This window comes from Dendropsophus ebraccatus, chromosome 4, assembly GCF_027789765.1.
Source record: "Dendropsophus ebraccatus isolate aDenEbr1 chromosome 4, aDenEbr1.pat, whole genome shotgun sequence".
In the NCBI taxonomy this organism is placed as follows: domain Eukaryota; kingdom Metazoa; phylum Chordata; class Amphibia; order Anura; family Hylidae; genus Dendropsophus; species Dendropsophus ebraccatus.
Window position 1 is genome coordinate 27,397,143 of NC_091457.1, and position 20,439 is coordinate 27,417,581.

Here is a 20,439-nt window from a genome sequence, read left to right on the forward strand (position 1 = left end):
TTGTCCTAAAAAAATACTTTTAGGGTACAAACCCACACACCGTATACACAGCAGATACGCAACAAATACGCAGTAGATTTGTTGGTACAGATTTGATGCTGTGTTCAGTTATTTAGATCTAATCTGCTGCGTTTTTGCTGCGTTTTTGCTGCGTGTTTGCTGCGTATTTGCTGCGTATCGCAGCAGTAAATACGCTGCATATATGGTGTGTGGGTTTATACCCTTAAACTTGAAGCACGTGCCAAACAGGAGTATCTGTGCCCTAACTTTGCACCACCCCTCTGTCCCTACTCCACACCCTCTTCATCATTAGGAATGCCACTGGAACATTTTCTCCATGCTGAACATTGCACAGGTCCTTAACGATCCAGCCCATGTGTCGGGCTGCCACAGGTGAGGAATAGGAGACAATCTGCCTGGAGCAATCCTAATGATGAGGAGGGCGGGAAGAAGGGACAGAGAGGTTGTGCAAAGTTAGGGCACAGATACCCCCGTTTGGCGCAGGCTTCAGTTTAAAAGTATTTTTTTAGGACAATAACTGCATCACCTGCCGAACGGACCACAGGACAGATCTTGGATTAAAAGCAGCTATCTGAAGGTACAAGTGGTTTGGGGGGTCAGATTGTGGGTACAGGGTCGCTTTAATGGACGTTCTTTGTAACCACTCTCCACTCCAACCAAGAGATAAGGATCCTGAACAGGGACCTCCCCCCCCAACAGTTTTTAAGGCTGCTGTGACATATAGCCGCCATTCCGAAACGCCAGGTCCCCACTGCTCACCATTGGTGTTTCCTTTGATGTGTCGACCCTGCAGGAAATGCCTATTTAGTCAATCACTTGCTGAGACAGGTCACCACTATGGCCAACACTTTAGAGGATACAGGAAGCAGTAGGGACCCAGCTCTGTAGGAATGACAGCTGTGGGGATCAGGGCAGGTGAGTACAAAAATATTGCCAGAATACCCCTTTAAGAAGGTTTTTAAAGGGATATTGTTGTTTCAGACTCCCAATAAAAAGAACAGTGGGAGGAGAAGATTAAGAGCAAGAATTCTCCTGTTTTTGCAATTCTTTCATACTTCAATGGAGAGCGGCAGCTTAGACATGAAAATAGTTAAAAGCAGCCCCCCCCCCTCATCCCCAACTGCTAAAAAAAAAAATTCACACAAAAATAAAGAGGCTCTTGGTTACCATTTGCAAACAGTGTAAACCATCCCACCACTATAGGGTGGCCCCATGCCGGGGTGGACCTACAGTACACTGTACTCTGGCCTCTCCATGGCATGTAATACGCCTATGCTCTGGGCATGCAAGATTCATCTTATACCGGCAAAAGTAATTGCACCACCTGGGTGGGATAGGTGGAGGGCACGACCAAGTAAAGGCAGCCACTCCCCCATCTGGAACACAGAAAAAAAGGCAAATTTGGTCAGCTTCTTAGAACACCATTCACACTAGGCAGGAGCACGTTGCTATGGCTGAAATTGCAAACACGCAACAGCTCACCGCAGTGGCAAGATACAGACCCACTACAGAAATGAAAATAGTTAAAAGCAGCCCCCCCCCCCCCCCCCAAATGCTAAAAAAAAAATTCCCACAAAAATAATGAGGCTCTTGTTTACCATTTGCAAACTTACATATATATATGTATATATTTATAACAAAAACTTCAGAGGGCGCAGAGCATGGTCAGAACCATCTCATAGTTCAGGTTGTATAGGGTGCATTTAAGGTTTATATTAAATTGCTCTCTAACGACAGGGAAGAAATCTAGGAAAAGCTCAGATACATTGTTCCTCTTTCATGTTCTCTGCTTCCTTCCTTTCTAAGACCCCTCCGGGATAAATTCTCCCTCGTCTCGCTTGGTGCCCGCTGAGTGGTAACCATGAGAGGCCGAGAATGAATCTATTTACAGTGCGTGTCCGTTTCCTTATGATTGCAGCTTTGGCAGGTATTTCCCGCTATCTTCATCCTATTGTGAATTGGAACAGACGTGTCCTTCAAATAATCCCAAACAGCTGTGGGTTTTGTCGTCTTCTCCAGTGATATTTTGTTTGTTTTTTGTTTTTTTTCTGGCCGTCGTATCCAGAACTTCTGTCTCCCTCAACAGCCTGCTGGTAAGATAACTAAATGTCAGCACAATTCAATAAAAGCGGGAAATTATCGGGAACAATTACCATAAAACCGGGGAAGCTGCTGAGAACAATTCCAGTAATATTGAATGGGAATTTACGATGGTGCTGAGCATGGCGCCATGTAAGTGCGCTCATCTATCATCACCTTCTACCAGTGAGTCTTATTTATGGAGAAACATAATATTCCTAATACACGGGACATATATGTTGGCCAAAACACATCCCGTTATTATTTTCTGATTGTTTTTATGCGGATAACCAATAGCAATATCCGGTTTAGCCACTCCGAACACTAGTACGTAACTATGTAACATGTAATCTCCAGTCACCCAAGCGGGAATCTGACTCCTCTGGTAGCAGCTTGTCCCCACAAGAACAAAAGGATGAATCAATTGAAGTTGCATGCTGGCTCAGTGGTTAGCACTGTAGCCTTGCAGGGGTTGTGGGTTCAAATGCCACCAAGTGCAACATCTGCAAATAGTTTGCATGGCTTTTGTCAGGAAGCTGCGGAGCACTGGAGAGAAGGCGGGGAGCAGGGAGAGGTAAGATATCAGGTGTTTGGGCAATCGTCAGCTGTGCATCGCTATTACACGTAGCAATGCATGGTTGGCACCCGGCGGTTTGAGGTCCAAACCTAAACTAACGACCTTTAGTCCTGCAAAAAATATTTAAGCCAATACTTATCTAATTTGTCCGCTGGCTTTAGACTTTATTACCTTTATTTATTTACTCATGACTTCCATTTATAACAGTGCCATGGCTGCTATGAGGCTTCCTTCGTCCAATAGAGCCAAACTGGTACAGAGATTGACTTTTAATAGAGTTTTTAGCGAAAAGCTCTGCAGACTGCAAAGTTCTTGGAACAGCAAAAAAGCTTGAGGGAAACCCAGACACAATCCTGTAGCGCATGTGTGAACTGAGGGTTATGCTGAAGCTTCTCTTCTGTATCCATCATGATCTATGAGCTAAAGGGGTTGTCCATGAAAGTCTTGTCTTCCAGCAGTTTTTTTTAACTAAAATTTAAGTTGATTTTTACATCTCATGTTCATACCATTCTATATGAAGGATCATCGGAGGTTGTGCATTGGTGTAGAAGAGGTTTTGCAGTACTAGAGCACTAAATCTATTAGGGTCCCCTATACCGGGGTAGTTCATGCGCCGCTTGCTTTCCAATAGTTTATTGTGGAACATCTCCTTATGTGTTACCATCAATCTCTGGAGTCTGATAGACAATAGGACCCTGCATTTTAGGTGCAGCTGGCCCCTTTAGTCACTAGGTCTCTGCACAGGTTGTTTATATGGTTTATCCTCCCCTAGATGTATCTGCCTCCATACAAAAGGGTATGAAATTCAGAGCCCATTTTAATGCAATGTTTCAATGACTCTGGATTTATATAAGAGCCAGAAATTGTATCCTACGCTGAAGGTTCCAGACAAGGGTGAAATTATCTGTAGCTAAATATTCAGTGTTGGCAAAAATTCATCTTCTTTGCTCGAAAAGCCCAATGGGGACAACCATGACTAAAAGCGCTTCTCTGTAAATAGCATTAACCCAAGATCTACTCTACTGGGTTAGTTAGGATTATATGTATACAGCCTATAGGGAGACAATCTATGCAACGCTTCTTATTGTTCTAGCGAGGTTTTCTAATGCCTTCTGGCAATGCACGGTATACCTTCCTATGAATATTTCAGCAGTTACATTTTTTTTTTGTAGACTTTGGTTGTACATTTAACGTTTCCCCCAATGGTTTCAACGTTTTATAGCATTGTTATTACTTATTTATCGACTGGTATTTTTATAGCTTGAGGAAAACTTGTAATGGAAGACGTTGTTCTACCCTTGACCAAAATGTTAAAATAACAAAAAAAATCTGGTTACTCTCAAACTAAATTCTATGAACTATTGGGTGGACATGGTGGTGAATAACCAATATGGATATCAGCACATCCATAAGATAGAACAGTGTTCCCTTACATGTTGCAAAACAACAATACCCTTCATGTCCTGAGAATTGGTATTTCCCTTGTGATTACATTGACTTATAGGGCCACTTAATATGGTGGTTTTCCTATAGGAGCCACCCCTCGGCCGGGCCCTTCCCGGAGGGATATCTGGCTAGTCCTGTGTTTCGAAACTCTTGAATATTCATGTTTCCCAGTGAGCAATGCACCTAGAATTTCACTGCATTGAGCACTTAAACCAGAAGCCAACAGTGTTATCTTTGGCTAGTCCCCCTGAGATCAGTGATCTTTTTCTTGTATGACTCTACTAGGGATTGCTCCCACTTAGCCAGAATCCTGCTCCACACTGATGAGGGCAACACCCTTAAACAGCTGTCTGTGGATGTATACCCGGCCTTGGTCCTTTCCTTGTCATTACATTGACTTATAGGGCCACGTAATATGGTGGTTTTGGGGGCTTTCCTACAGGAGCCACCCCTTGGCTGGGCCTTTCCCAGAGGAGTATTTGGCTAGTCCTGTGTTTTGAGACTCTTAAATGAGTCTCCACTGGCTTTTTTTGGCATATTCATGTCTTCCAGGGAGCAATGCACCTAGGATTTCACTGTATTAAGTGCTTTAACCAGCCGACAGTGTTATCGTTGGCTGGTCTCCCTGAGATCAGTGACCTGTTTCTCTTATGTCCTGAGAGTTTTAGTCCTGCAACAGCTGGAGAGGCAGAGGGTGGGAAATGCTGATGACGAAGGGGACTATGCTGGTATCTAAAACAGTATGGAGATCCACCATGGTCCTCTGGAAGATAAAAGTTTAGCACTGTCTTCCTTTAAACTAGGATCGCAAGGACTTCTCTCTTTCCATACCACCCTTCGTTTTCCAGGTTAACCTTCCTGGACATATGTCTTTTTGTTCCTTGCTAGGAAACTGGATAGAGAATGCTTTTGCATAGTCTGTGTTTCGGAAGGGCACAGATTGGTTGAAAGGTGGCCAAACCCACCGATTACAGCTGAACCAGCCAACTATTTAATGTGTATTGGGTGAAAGAAGGGCACATTGGATTTCAACATGCAGGAGATAAGCCACTGCCAAAGGTGTCTGGCACCTGCTTATTCTTCTCTTCCATTGAAAACACATTCACATTTCACCCAACAGCTATTGAATGTATGGGCAACTTAATTTTTCTATCTCACCAATGCACACACAGTGATTCACAAGCTATCGATGGAAATGTTAAGCTGTTTCGTGTGAACTCTCTACTTGTTCGTGAGGAGCACTGGTACAAAGTACTTTGAAGGTGCATTTTATGTCATGTTTGGGCTAAGAAGGTCCTTATAGAAGATGTCTGGTCTTTAATAGGGGCAGGCTGGTGACAGTAAAATAAAAACCTTTCAAAATATCTGCGGTTCTATTCTGACCATGCCTGGTCCCTGCTGCTCACCACTTCCTGGTGACCTCTTACCTAATTATGACCTGAGACAGGACACCGCTGTGGCCAGTGATTTGGGGAGCTGCACTTTTTTGTGTCAAGACTAGAGATGAGCGAACCGGGTTTGGGTTTGAGTCAATCCGAACCCGAACGTTCGGTATTTGATTAGCGGGGGCTGCTGAACTTGGATAAAGCTCTAAGGTTGTCTGGAAAACATGGATACAGCCAATGACTATATCCATGTTTTCCACATAGCCTTAGGGCTTTATCCAAGTTCAGCAGCCACCGCTAATCAAATGCCGAAAGTTCGGGTTCGGATCGACTCGAGCATGCTCCAGGTTCGCTCATCTCTAGTCAAGACGTAACCAAGAAATGATGAGCAGCAGAGACCAGTAACCATTGGAATGAGAGTGATGAAGTTTTTTTTATCCCAGTTTAAAATAAAAATGTTTGTTTCTTAATCTAATTATTGTGGGATCTTATCAAAGAAGAAATGTAGATGCATTTTTGCGTCTTGGCGATATATCATCGATTGCAATAGAAATTGGCATTCTTCACATATTATATGAAGCCAGAGAATTAATCACTGAATTCAATCTGCTTCACTGATGATACATAAATGCACTTCCAAATTAAATACAAAAATTAGATTAGAAAAAGGTTTTATAAGAGAAAAAAAAACTAAATCCAAAATGTAATCCATTTGGGACCTAAATCCATTTGTTGAGCTAAAATCTCTCTTAGAAAGGAAAGTCACTGGAGATAAGCGAAGTTCACGCTTCATTCAAACCAGAACGCTCTCCATTTACTTACCGGTGGCTGAAGAAGTTGTATGCAGACCTAACGCTGCCTGGAAAACTTGCTGCCTATAGCTGTATCCATGTTTTCTAGGATTCCCTAGGGCTGCATCCAACTTCTTCAGCCACCACTAATCAAATGCTGAGCATTCGGATTTGGACAAACCCGAGGGCACTCAAGGCTCTCTCATCTCTAAAACTCATCCATCTGTAGACAGCTGTTACGAGGTTCTGGCCCTGTATCGGGGGAGGGTTCTTCCTGATCAGGGTAAGGGCCTAGACTGAAGGTCCATTTACATTAGCCGGTTATCAGCAGGTAGAAACACATGGGGTCCGTTCACATTATGGAATTAGCGTGGAATTTCAAAGGGAGTCCATTGATTCAATAGAATGTCTCATGCGCACACCGGCATCCACCCAAAGAATTGACATCCTACTGAATCAATGGAACAGGTGGAACATTAAGCAGAGTCCGCAGTGAAATTCCACACAAATTCCATAGTCTGAACGGACCCTTACTGCCAATAATCAGCTCATGTTAAAGGGACAACAATCAGCTGAAATCTCTTGTTCGTCAGTTCAGCACATCTTTTCAGCCATTTGAATTGGTAGTTGGCCAAACGTCTTTCCGTGTAAACAGAATATGTCACTTATGATCATATTAATAGGCTGTGCGAACGATACATCGATTGTTTATAAAGGGGTCATGTAATGGTCTTCTGAGGGATTTGTAAGTTTCAGAGAGTTCTATGATGCAACATTGGGCAATAACTAAAGGTGGTGTACCAGATCCCCAGCATTGGAGGGAGCCCAAAAGGTCCCTCTGCCCTAGTGCTATAAATGAGGTGAAAATTGAGAACAGATTTTGCAATGGGCTTAGGGACTGTTAGTATACATACTAATATGACCTCAGGGACCATAGTAGCACAGGGTACAGCAGATAGCTTACATGCTAGTCATAATGGTCTACGGCCGTAAGTGGTATCATACTCTTCTATTTGAACCTTCAGCACTTAGATCGTAATCCCGAACTCGTTGCAGCTGGAGCACTGAACACTATGGAGGCCATCATTGTGCTTAGTGCTGCGTAGAACATAATGGCTGGTACTCCATCCATTCTTCTATATTTAGAGGTAGTAAATGGCCCCTATGTGTTTTTAGTCCATGGATTTAATGCATGCATTGATTTTCTCCAGAAATCCCATTTCCCCCTTTAATTTGCATTTCTAAGCACTGTTAAATGAACGTCACATGTTTATGTCAAGAAATGCATGACCATTAATCCGAGGACGGGGCTTCATTCTCGGTATTTTTACATTTTATGTCGCCATCTGTCTCAGCAACATCACATTAAATTGTAAGATTTTCCAGGCAAGGAGTCTCCATTGCACGTAAATCCACACTCGCACGTTGCCCCCATCCATCAACGATGCCCATCTCTGCATGCTTGGCAGAGTTTGCTTTGGGCACTACTGGAGGGAAGTGCTAGGCTCAGCATCATTAACCCCTCACTGCCAAGGAGACCCACCGAGCTGCAGTATTGACGGAATCTAGAAAGCGAAATCTGTGGTCAGCAAGAACCATCTGTGCAAGAGCTGTGTTCATTATAGAAAGATTAATGGGAGTCTGTGATCCTGCAAATAGAGTATTAAAGCTAATGGAAAGTGACATGTAGGACCCCCCCACCTGGTATTGTGACCTCTTGTTGTGCGGCGGGATCTGTAGTATTTATTAGTAGTCATGGCTAATCTAACACCTATTAAATCAGTCCGTTTAAGGACACCGGGATTGCAGATAATTTACAGGACATTCTGGTTAGATGGCTATAGTTTTTCCTGATGTTTTTGATAATATATTTAATGGAATTAAGACATTTTCAGAAAAAAAAAACCTAGGCATGAAGAATTAACAACTCGGTAATGAACAGTGTCAACCAAGGGTTTTATCCTAATGTCCAATTTCACATGGTGAATTTAGTGTCCGCATCACGGCTGCAACAGGTTTTACTTAATAGAACTTTAAGGGACTATTGGTCCTTCGACTCGGAGCAAATATCGTTCAAATTTTCGCCATAACCATTATATTTGAATGATAATTGGTGCATGTAAACACAGCTAACGATCAAGCGATCAAATCATCGCCGGTCGTTCGCAGATAATTCGCAGATCGCTTCGTCTGAAGAGTCTTTGAAAGATTCATCCTAGTGTGTGAGATGGCCCTTAGCGATTTTAAAGCGATCGCAATAACGAATTTTCAAACGATTTATCTCTCCGTCTAAATGCTGATTGGCATAAAAAAACAAATTGTTGAAATCTTTCAACGATCGCTTGAGTGAATTATCGCTCCGTGTAAAAAGGACCATATGTATCTTCTATTACCCACTTAGGGTCCTAGTAGATTAAGCGATTTTTAACGATTAACAATAAACGATCGCAAACGAGATTGTTTATCGTTCACCATATTACACAGAACGATAATAACGTGTAATATAGTCATTAGTTACGATTGTTTACTCCATCTGATCCCGGCAATAGAAGGAACGATTTTGAATTACACTGGACGAGTAGTGAATAAATGTGGAATTACAGCGAAAGATTAACGATAATTTTAGGGTCAGATTTAAATGAACGATCAACAGCACGAGAAATTTTTCGATGGTTGCCTGCAATTACACAGGACGATTACCATTTACATTTGAAAGATATAACAGTTTTCTGCATGATAATCATCCCGTCAAATAGGGTCCTTAGACTATAGTGAATAGCTTAACAGATGCTCATTCGGTAATTTTCATCCTTTTATTCATTTGCATTCCTGGAAAATTATGCATGGACTGCATGCTCATGCATAGAGAGGACTACTAAGGGTAGTATTACATAGGCAGACCCATAGCCAATGTGAGCACTAAAAAGTAGAAGCCTATACATTGTTCAATGGTCACTGAATTGTTTGTGTGGCCCTTTATTTTGATTGTTGTGAGCCGCGCATCTCCTATATATGAGGGAGATGCATAGCCAACGACACACAGCTGACTAATGAGTGTTTACTGCTGATGGTGGGCCCATTAAACAGTATCAGTCTATCTGACCAATAATCATTAAGGCCCTATACACGATCAATAACTGTCAGACGAACCTTAATTCACTAATAGTTTTCTCCTCTGTTCTCCACATATACATGAACATTTGACATGACCAAATGTTCCTGTGTCCTCTATGAGGTGGGGTAAGTTGCTGCCAGACTGCTCTGGTGCCAGCTTATCTCTTCGAGTCGGGCAGTGAAAATCCAGCACACATAAGACTGAAGAGGCTCCTATCCCATAAGCCAAACCCGCCACTGGCTTTAGTATAAATTGTATGTGGACCCTAAGGATGTTATCACACGGGCCGATGAAGGCCCAATAATAACTGTAATTGAGCGCCGATCTGCTAGATCACCGCTCGTTTACAAGGAATATTACACGGCCTGATTATCGTTTAACAAGGGCTGCAGGAACATCATTACCGATGTTCTTGCAGCCCTTGCTTAACTTTATACATTACCTATCCAGGCTGCAGGGCTCCTCTTGCGGTCTTCTCCCCGGGCCCACGTGCTCCAGCTTCAGAGCGGCCTGTTTAAAGGGGTAGTGCGGCGGTAAACAATTATTCACAGACTTTGTAATGTATGTTATGTCTGTGAATGGCCCCCTTCCCTGTGTCCCACTACCCCCACCCGTGTACCCGGAAGTGTGGTGCGCTATACATACCTGTCACGTGCCGACTCGTCTCCGATCTTCAGTCAGCGATGTCGTCTTCGGCCAAATCCCTCCGAGCGTCCTGAGTGCCGGCCGCCCTCTGCCGCGTCATCGGCTGCTCATCCGCGATTGGCTAAGCCAAACTGTGCTCAGCCAATCGCGGCTGAGCATCTGATGCTGAAGAGGGAGGCCGGCACTCAGGACGCTCGGAGGGATTCGGCCGGGCCGTCCGAAGACGACATCGCAGACTGAAGATCGGAGACGGGGGTCGGCACGTGACAGGTATGTATAGCACACCACACTTCCGGGTACACGTGGGGGTGGTGGGACACGGGGAAGGGGGCCATTCACAGACATAACATACATTACAAAGTTGTATAACTTTGTAATGTGTGTTATTCTGTGAATAATTGTTTACCGCTGCACTACCCCTTTAAGCTGACAGGCTGCTCAGCCAATCACTGCCCGCGGCGGTCCGGGCCAGTGATTGGCTGAGCGGCCTGTCAGCTCAGACAGGCCGCTCTGAAGCTGGAGCGCGTGGGCCCGGGGAGAAGACCGTAAGAGGAGCCCTGCAGCCTGGATAGGTAATGTATAAAGTTAAGCAAGGGCTGCAAGGACATCGGTAATGTAATAGTACCCTAAGACTCCTTTGCTTTCCTTACAGCAGGAGAATGAAAGTGAGTAGTAGGGTAAAAATTACAGATTTGGAATCAACGTATTTTACGCTACTTTTTGGTGAGGTTTCAAAGGTGAAAGAATTGCTATCGGCCGAACAACAACCACAGTACCTCTCTTGATCCCCCTATACACATGCAGGCTTACTTGAGCAGTGATATGTTCTCAATGACAGTATTGGGGGGGTCTCTGCCAGATTCCTCCAGCAGCTGCTTAGCTACCTGAGAACATAAGGAGAGGCCAGATAACATCCAACATGCCGTATCCTTCTCTCTACCGACAACATCTGTTGGGAAGAGTTGGGAGGCACCTACACAACTAGCAAAGAGGACCCAGCTCATCTATGTATTAAAAGCTTATCAATTGAATTGGCCGTAATGTAATCACATTCTGCAATGGTGGAGTCCAGTCATTGTGTTCATTGTATTTTTTCATCCCTAGAGACATTAACTCATGCTTACAAGAAGAACGGACTTCCCTACTGATACTGGTCCATGTGCAAATTGCTGTATGGCACTTGTCTCTCCCACCACTCATGACAGTATAATAATGTCATCATCCTTCATTGTCAGCAAAAAGTGGGAGAGTCAAATTGGACAAGCAGCATCAGAAAGAGTGTGAAATGGTAAGAGGAGTATATTAGAAAGTTTATTATTTTTGTATTGTATCAGAAAGACACAAGGGCTTTATTTCGTAAAATAATCCAAATAATCAAAGCGTGTAATGTAAATGCATATAGGCAGGGGAGGCATTTCTTGCTTCGTATACAATAAATGATTCTGCTTTCATCTCCGATTTTTCTCTTTGCAGATGAGTGACCTCCCAGGATGCTTTTTACCTCCCAATAGACTTTTGATCAATTCTCAGACACACCCGCACCGCCGAGCAGCCTTTAGTGTGCAGATTACCATAAGTAAGAGTTTACTGTACACAGCAAGAAACATCTCATTAGAAAAGCCAGAGGACGCACTAGAAATGCAAATATACCATAGGTAGGAAGTCAGTGGATGGGACGGGACCAGAAATGTAGATTCTACACTTATCATATAATGTGGTATTAATAGGTTATTAAGATAGGTGTGAAGGGGTTTTCCAGGCCTATTGTAGTGCTTCCCCCATTCACATACAGACTTTTAGGGGGAAATTTATCAAACATGGTGTAAAGTAGAATTTTCTAAGTTGCCCCTAGCAACCAATCAGATTCCACCTTTCATTTTCCAAAGAGTCTGTGAGGAAAGAAAAATGGAATCTGATTGGTTGCTAGCGGTAACTGAGCCAGTTTTACTTTACACCATGTTTGATAAATCTCCCTCATGGTGTAAAGTGAAACTGGCTCAGTTGCCCCTAGCAACCAATCAGATTCCACCTTTCATTTTCCAAAGAGTCTGTGAGGAAAGAAAAATGGAATCTGATTGGTTGCTATGGGTAACTAAGATAATTCTACTTTACACCAGTTTGATAACTCTCCCCCTAAGTGATTATAAACGTTTGTTTGTTTTGAAAGACGAGAGAAAACTCTGCGAGACTTGAACCTAACATGCCCTTTTCTTCAGTCCCCTGTAAGGAGGCATCATAATACATAAAATAGTTGTCCAAGCCATCCAAAAATCATTGGGTCGCCAGCACGTTTTAATAATACTTATGGCCTGCTTTAGGATATCGGATTAGTGACTCCCGAAACCCTGAAGAGGCCAAGGTACAATATTTCCTTCATTGTTACCATTAGGCCTTATTCACACGTTCCGTGAAGTTGTTCCTGATCACGCCAATATTATAGCCCATTGCTTTCTATTGGGTTATTCCCACGTTCCGTTTTTTTTCACGGATCCCCCATCCATTCTGTGAAAAAAAAGAGAACAAGTCATAACTCGGACAAGATGACGGCATGGATTCCCTCATAGAAGTCTATGAGATCCGTGTTTTTCACAGATTGCACGGATCTGACATCCATGCAATCAGTGAAAAAACACGGATATTATGTAATCTGTGTAATTTATAAAAGCTTTAAACAGATCCATGAAAAAGACGGATGCAAAACGGATGCAATCATGGATGTTTTTTCACAACTCGCGAAAATAGATATCGGACTTCATCCACGGACCTTGAAAATCACTGAATGTATGAATAAGGCCTTAAAGTTATAAAGACTGATTACTCTGTGTGTTTAAACAGATAGACCTGTACGGCTAAGTTACTAACCTTTTATTATATTTGTGATTGTGATCAGAGACTGCAGACCTCCATTGCTAAACAGACAGAAGTAAACTCAGCTTCCTCAACATGTTTCACTGTAATCACAGCATTATCTGGGGGTAGTGAAGCAATGACTGCCTTGATACCCTTGCTGATCTTTTGGTTACAGTAAAACATGTTGGGGATGCTCTACATCTAAAGATTAGGCTGCAGTCCTCTATTACTGAACATACAAAGGTTAACTGTGACTAAAACTTAGATTCAGAGCCTTCCCAAAATGTTTCACTTTAACAGTGTTTTCAGGTGGTAGCGAGGCAACCGTTGACCTATGATGATGCTGTAGTTACAGTAAAACATGTTGGGAATGCTCTGAATCTAAGTGATGGAGGACTGCAGCCTCCAATCGCAATCACAGTGAAGGGTTACCATCTTATCACTACAAGTACCCAGAGAGCAAATGGTCTTTTTAACTTTAGGGTCATTTCATACTTATAACTTTATTTATAATGACATTATTAACAGCCAAGTTTTAGGGGTGGGGTTTTGCTAATAAGGGGTTTTATACCTTGGGGTTAGGTAAATTATATTGTATATTGTTACCCCTTTCCCAATGCCTGAGGGGTTTTGCTTGGGTTAAAATTACTTTCACTGCACATTTGGTTTGACTATGATTAGTACTGCAGCCATACAAAAGTCTTTACCAAGAAGGTTGCCCTGTCCCTCCAGTCAGGGGTGTTTAAGGACCCTATCACATGAAGCGATAATCTGCCAGATCATGGGGATTTGAGCAAATATTGTTCCGTGTAATAAAGACAAAGATCAGCTGAACAAATGATCATTGGCTAATCGTCTTTTAACATGTTTGAAAATCATTGGACGCTGGCTGTGCATCACTACATGTAATACAATGCATGTCCGACAGTTGTTGCTAGGGTAAGGGTACTATTACACGGAACGATAATCGGCCGAATCGGCCCTATCCGGCGGATTATCGTTCCGTGTAATAAAGACAACGATCAGCCGATGATCGTTGTCATCGGCTGATCGTTGATTTAGGTTCTGACCTATAATCGTCGGACAACGATCGCGCACTGCTACATGTAATAGTGGTGCGCGGCCGACGTTGACAATATGCAAAGAAGAATACATTACCTAGGTTGCAGGGCACCTCTTCCTCTGTGCTTCTCCCCGGGTCCACTCACTCCAGCTTCAGAGCAGCCTGTCTCAGCTGGCCGCCGCGGCCAGTGATTGGCTGAGCGGCCTGTCAGCTGAGACAGGCCGCTTTGAAGCTGGAGTGAGCGGACCCGGGGAGAAGCACAGAGGAAGAGGAGCCCTGCAGCCTGGACAGGTGATGTATACAGTTTAAAGAAGGGCTGCAAGGACATAGGTAACGATGTCCCTGCAGCCCTTGTTAAACAATTATCGGGCCGTGTAATAGGCCCGTTTACAGGTATTATCAGGCCCCCATCGGCCCGTGTAATACCACCCTAATTCTGGGTTCACACTCCGTTTTTGCAAACCTTTTTTTTTTTACCCATTTTTGCAAAAAAACGGATGGAAAAACTGATACATTTGTATGCATTCGTTGTGAACAGTTTTTCCACTGACTTTAATTATATAAAAAAAGGGATCAAAACGCATCTGTTTCTTTTTAACGTACACAAAAACGTAGCTGACCTTATTTTTATGTCCATTAAAAAAAATGGATGCATTTTGATCCTTTTTTTATAATGGAAGTCAATGGAAAAACTAATGAAAATGGATGCACACACAAATGCATCCATTTTTTTCATTTGTGTTTTTTTTTCCAAAAAACGGATGAATAAAACAGATTACGTAGTGTGAACCCAGCCTAAAGAAAAAAAATAAAGATTATACTTACCTGTCCAGGTTCCCCTGATGTAGGCCAATTAGTATAGTCATAAAAACTTCCTAGTGATGATAAGCCCCTAGGTTTGCCATTATTTGATCGTGAACATCTGGATGCTGAAACCATTGGTTTCTATCTATGATATCTTAATTTAATCCACTCATGGTATCTTCTAATATATTATTATACTATGAATTTAGATGGTATTACCCTTTATGTTGAAGTTGTTGAGGCAGCCATATTAGTGGCTGAAGCCATATATATCAGTACGTTAGTACATTTGCCACTCTAAGGGCAGAACCTTACCTGGAGGATCACTGTGTATGGTGCCAGGCTACTTGCCAAATCAGTCAGATGCATTTTTGTGAATGTCATAAATCATTCATCTTCCTAATATTTCCAGTATCACCTTTTCCGTTATACCCAGTGACATTTGCATATCATTTTTGATATATGCCATGTAGTGTCTTTGGCGAGACCGTAGCCTTGGATTCCCAGGGAATATGAAGATTATGCAAACCGTATTTTCGGTGACCTCTCGGTACTGGGCAGGGTGGATTTGCTCACCTTTAGCTATTCCAGCTTCTTCACCTCCCCAGCTGACAGACATTTTAGCCGTAGGATGCGCTACAGGAATATTTTAACCTTTTCGTCCATCTCTAAAATGTCATTTTTCCACTGGCTGCTCCGGCCAAGAACTGACCTTTACAAGTCGAGGGACAGGGTTGCCCTTTTGTGTGGAGTCTTACAGATAACATAGACAATAGAGCTGTCTATACAATGTGTCCATCTCCCATCCTTTGAGCAGAGTATAAGATATATGCTGGTGTGTCGGAGTGTTTGTATGGCTTTGCTTCCTGAATGACAGTCACAGGAGATTACATTTTTGTATCCGTGGATGTCTACAAAAGATATGTCAAATTAGAGAGATTGCTGCCCGGGTTGTCTACCTGAGTTAGATTCATTGGATCTTTGTCACTGCTCATGTGGTTTAGATCTTAGATGACTGTAACAAACAGGGATCTCACATTTCTTGTTAATATTTTTTCCAAAAAGGTAAAAAAAAACAAGTGGCCTCCTTGAATTACATTGACCCATGGCATACTAGGGGTGTGAAACGGGGTGCTAAAGATTTGTGGTTGGGCTAAACCAGGAAGATGGTGTGGACTTTATCACAAGGAATCCCTAGGCCACTAACCCCAAAGTAGACTTTGTTAGAATGTTAGGCGCTGCTTAGATGGACAGAAAACCCATTTGATAATCCAAAACAGAAGACAGAAACCAGAGTCAAACAAATTGAGGTCAGGAAAGGCAGAGATAATGCAGTGGTATAAAGGCCGAAGGTCAGGGCAGGCAGCAGATAAGAAGACGTAGTTAAAGAACAAGCCAGGATAACACCAACATATAGAGAATTGACAAGCTTTTTAACACGGTACAGGAACCTATAGAACTACTGTATATATCTCAGGCCCCAAGTCATTGGGTAGGGTCCCTTATAAAAACCATGGCAGCAGAGAATTGGAGAATTGACAGAGAGGTTTAGTTTTACAAGTCCTTTAAAAGGCTGAATTTTGTTCCTGAGCTAGAAAATATAGAGGTGTCTATTAGTCATGACGCCAAAGAGAGTGCTGAACAGGGATCTGGCCTGAGGAAGGACTCCAACAAGAGGAACAGCCAGACGGACTGTAGTGGAATGACATATGATAAGAAAGTGTTTCCAAAGTCTTTTAAAGAGGTTGTCCCAACTGGAGGGTTCTGGTCATATGGACAAGAAGAATTGTTCCCTCTATGGTTCTCCTCCTTTATACAAGAGGGGAGAGGAGCTACTCTGTCGGACAATAACTAAGATTTTCTGTTACAAACAAGTCACCTGTTTTGCCTGCGTAAGACCAACTTGGCCCAGCCTTTTATTGCATAATCACTAGAGATGAGCGAACCGGGTTCGGGTTCGAGTCGATCCAAACCCGAACGTTCGGTATTTGATTAGTGGGGGCTGCAGAACTTGGATAAAGCTCTAAGGTTGTCTGGAAAACATGGATACAGCCAATGACTATATCCATGATTTCCACATAGCCTTAGGGCTTTATCCAAATTCAGCAGCCACCGCTAATCAAATGCTGAAAGTTCGGGTTCGGATCGACTCGAGCATGCTCAAGGTTCGCTCATCTCTAATAATCACCTATTTGTTTGAATGTGAATGACCGGATGAGACTTTCTCTGGAATATAAGCTGATTTTAAATACTGCAAAAAGATTTCAGACAGCACCTCCAAGTGTTTGCTTTTTATACAATGTTGGACTGGGGTACCAGCATAGATAGAAGGAATAATGGAGTGCACTCACCGGAATAATCTTCATGGCTTTATTTTCTGAAACTGAAAAACATGTAGGACCTAGTGCATACACGGACAGGGTGAACGCTAGGAGACAGACAGGGCGGTGACAGGCTGTTTCGCGCGTAACCGCGCTTCTACGGACCTCCGTAGAAGCGCGGTTACGCGCGAAACAGCCTGTCACCGCCCTGTCTGTCTCCTAGCGTTCACCCTGTCCGTGTATGCACTAGGTCCTACATGTTTTTCAGTTTCAGAAAATAAAGCCATGAAGATTATTCCGGTGAGTGCACTCCATTATTCCTTCTATCTATGCTGATGCCATTGTGATTGCTCTATGCCTTTGGGAGTTTTCTTGCACCACCTTTTTGGAATATCGCAGCAGCAGATTGTTTCCACCTATTAGATTTCCTGCAGGCCGCCTCTTCATTTAGTAGTCTATAGTGCCGCCCGCCTCTGTTTTTGCTTCATTTCGTTGGACTGGGGTACCTTGGACCCACCAGGGAATTTGATTCTAGGGGTCCACCTTACATACACCAGTTATAACCAGCACCAAATCTTTCACATTACTATAGCAGCTTTGCACAAAGTTGTGCATGTGAGTAGCGATTTTAGCTCAATTGCTAGTAACTTGCCAACAGGATTATGTATAAGAGAGAGTTACAAATGAGTGCACATAACTCACAGGCTTGTGCTGCAGTGCTGGGGGATCATATGTCATCCTGGAGCTGCTAAACAGGGAGGCTCACCTCTTGCTCAGGGGCCCTCTAAGCGGTTGGACCCACCAGGGGATTCCCCTGCTCCCCTGTGGGCCAGTCCGAGCCTGCTTTTATACAGTATGTTTCAATGTCTGTTCATACATACAGGGGATGGCTCGATTTTGATTTCGGGTGAGTCTTCGGCACCATAACAATATTCACACGCAGCATTTTTGGCTGCTTTCAAGCCATTTTACAGCTCACAACTACTCAGCTGTTTTTGAGTAATAAATTACATTGGACTCAATAGGGAAATGGCTGGTAAATACTATTCAGTAAAAATTTTCAGCTGTCGTTTTTTTCCGTGAAGTAAAGTGCAAGGTCCCGAAAAAGGACAGGTTTGAAATTCGCATAAAGGCATTTGCTGCAAAGAAAAAAAAGATGAAAAGGTCTGTTCATCATAAGCCTACAGGGTATTGCCCCCCAGGGGCATTACTTTTAGAAGAGACCATCTACATAATGCAGTGTAGTGGTTGCAGTGTGGATCTACAGGGATGTCTTACCTGTGTGAATGGGGCCTTTGTAAAAAATGAGGCCTTATAAAGAAGTTTCTCATGCTTTTTACAATGGCTAAGATAAAATCTATGCAGAATTACCAACAATTCAGGATCTGATTGCCAATAAGATAAATTAACCAACCAAAGAGAACATGTCAGCATGATCTGTGGCATCAATTTGCCTGAACAAAGGGAAATCAACATTGAGACCTGGCAGCGCACGTTCCCTCCCGGCCCTTCAGGTTGTAATGTGCCGTGTTTTGTTGCTAGATGTGACTGTGTGGTGCACTGCTGTGAGGCTCGACCGGTCACTTGCCAGATGGTGCTGTGTGACGCCACTACTGTGGCGGTTGGTCAAGATATAGCTCGGCCAGATGGTATACTGTCGTGACGCCAGTGCCAGGTGGGCACACAGGTATGGGGGCATACCTGTTTTTATTTTAGAGTGGCAAGCTATACCCTTTCCAATGTGGTCGGTGACCTTCCGAGCTGCAAGGGGGTCCCTTGGGTACTTATCACGGTGGTCCGGAGTGGAGTTGTGACCCACCCAGGCTATTGGCACTGCCACCCACAGAAAGGGAAAATGACCCAAGTATGTGGTATTAACTGTGTAGGTGCTTGAGTAATAATCACTGAGTCCCGTTAGCATAAATAGATCTTCTTTACTATAGAAATACTTTGTGCAATAGCTGATAGCAGACTGTAGACTTGATAAGACAGGAGCTGTATTGAGGACCTTTAGTGTAAAGGAGCTGTGAGTAGTTGAGAGGAGCTTGTGCTGAGAGTCCAGAACAGCGGAGAGAAGTTTAGATTGCAGGTTCATAGTAGAGGAGAGGAGTGTTGTGAGAGTCCCAACCAGAGTAGTAATGTGCTCTGCCGGAACTTTTAGTAGAAGAAGTAGTAAAATACTAAAGACTTGAAAATAGACATTTGCTTGGGCCTGTGTTTAGACCTTTGTCGCTATACCACCTTTTGCCCACCAGTGTCGGGTGACCCATCCTATGAGGGTGACACAAGCCCCAGACCTTGCTAGCTGGGTTGAGCAGAGTGGCCAAGATTTCCTGGTTATACCTGCGCTGCGAGATAGAGTATGTAGGCTTCTAGCAACTTTGCTCAATGTGGATCAGTTTCTCTTGTTATCTGGATACTGTCCTGCACCTTTAGACTTGTTCTCGGTGTGGGTTGGGGTTTCTCTGACTTGTCCTCTCCCTTGAATAGCTTAACACTGCATAGTGTGTGGAAGTGCTGCTCTCAAGAAAAAGCTGTCTAAGTCTCCCATGTGTGTTTGCCCTGCTCAACAACCAGACTAAGACTACTGGGTGTAGCTCTGGAGTGGGGACCTGGCAAAACCAGGACCAGCTGGACCACGACAGGGATCAACTTGTTTTGCGTCCTCTCTACTTAACGACCAAACCAAAACTACTGATTAAAGTGGGTGAATGCTTCCTCTTCCCATGTGACAACCTCCTACAGGTAGTGTAATATCTCCTGTGAGTGGTGGAGAAGAAAAGCATTGAAGAAAGGAGCTCATAGATAGCTAGAGAAGAAGAGAAGGTCCTCATTGGTGTACAGATCACAATAACCCTTTGATTACCTGTAGCTGAGCAAAACATAAGTACAGTTACATACAACAGTGATATCTTGTGGTAAAACTTAGGTACTGCTTCGTTACCACAGTTTACTTGGAGTACAGACTTTTGTGAAGGGTGAAACAATAAGCAACACCTGTAGTGGGACACCATAACTGGTCACCCAGATGATCATCGTCCAGACTGATTTATATAGAGACAGGGAAGAAATCTGAGGATGCGCAGAAATATGTGCTTGGGTACACAGTAGACTTATGCAAAAGGAACAGTGATGATTGATCTTCATAATATGCAAAGATTAGATGGCAGATTATGTACAGTACATAGGCCCGGATTTACTATTCCAGTGAATTTGCATTAAAAAAAAAACTTGTCTCCCATTTACCATGAGTTTTAGGCACTTTGTAGTCACATAAGCCCGAGTAAGGTCTCCACAAAAGAGGGTGTAAAATCCTGATGTATGTAAAGCCAACTAATAGTT

The 20,439-nt window shown here is 43.2% G+C and overlaps 1 protein-coding gene across 3 annotated transcripts in view; it reads left to right on the forward strand.

Annotated features, from left to right (window-relative positions):
* LOC138789525 (transmembrane protein 263-B-like) overlaps positions 1-20,439 on the forward strand; it is a 186,538-nt gene that overhangs the window by 142,927 nt on the left and 23,172 nt on the right. Inside the window, exons 2-3 of one of the 3 annotated variants that reach the window (XM_069968210.1) lie at positions 11,164-11,347; positions 11,533-11,635. The exons of 1 other annotated variant lie outside the window; for it this stretch is intronic. In XM_069968210.1, coding sequence (XP_069824311.1) covers positions 11,345-11,347; positions 11,533-11,635 — 106 coding nt within the window. In that variant the 5' untranslated portion in view covers positions 11,164-11,344. The remainder of the gene's footprint in view (positions 1-11,163; positions 11,348-11,532; positions 11,636-20,439) is intronic. One more of the 3 variants, XM_069968209.1, reaches the window with a different exon arrangement.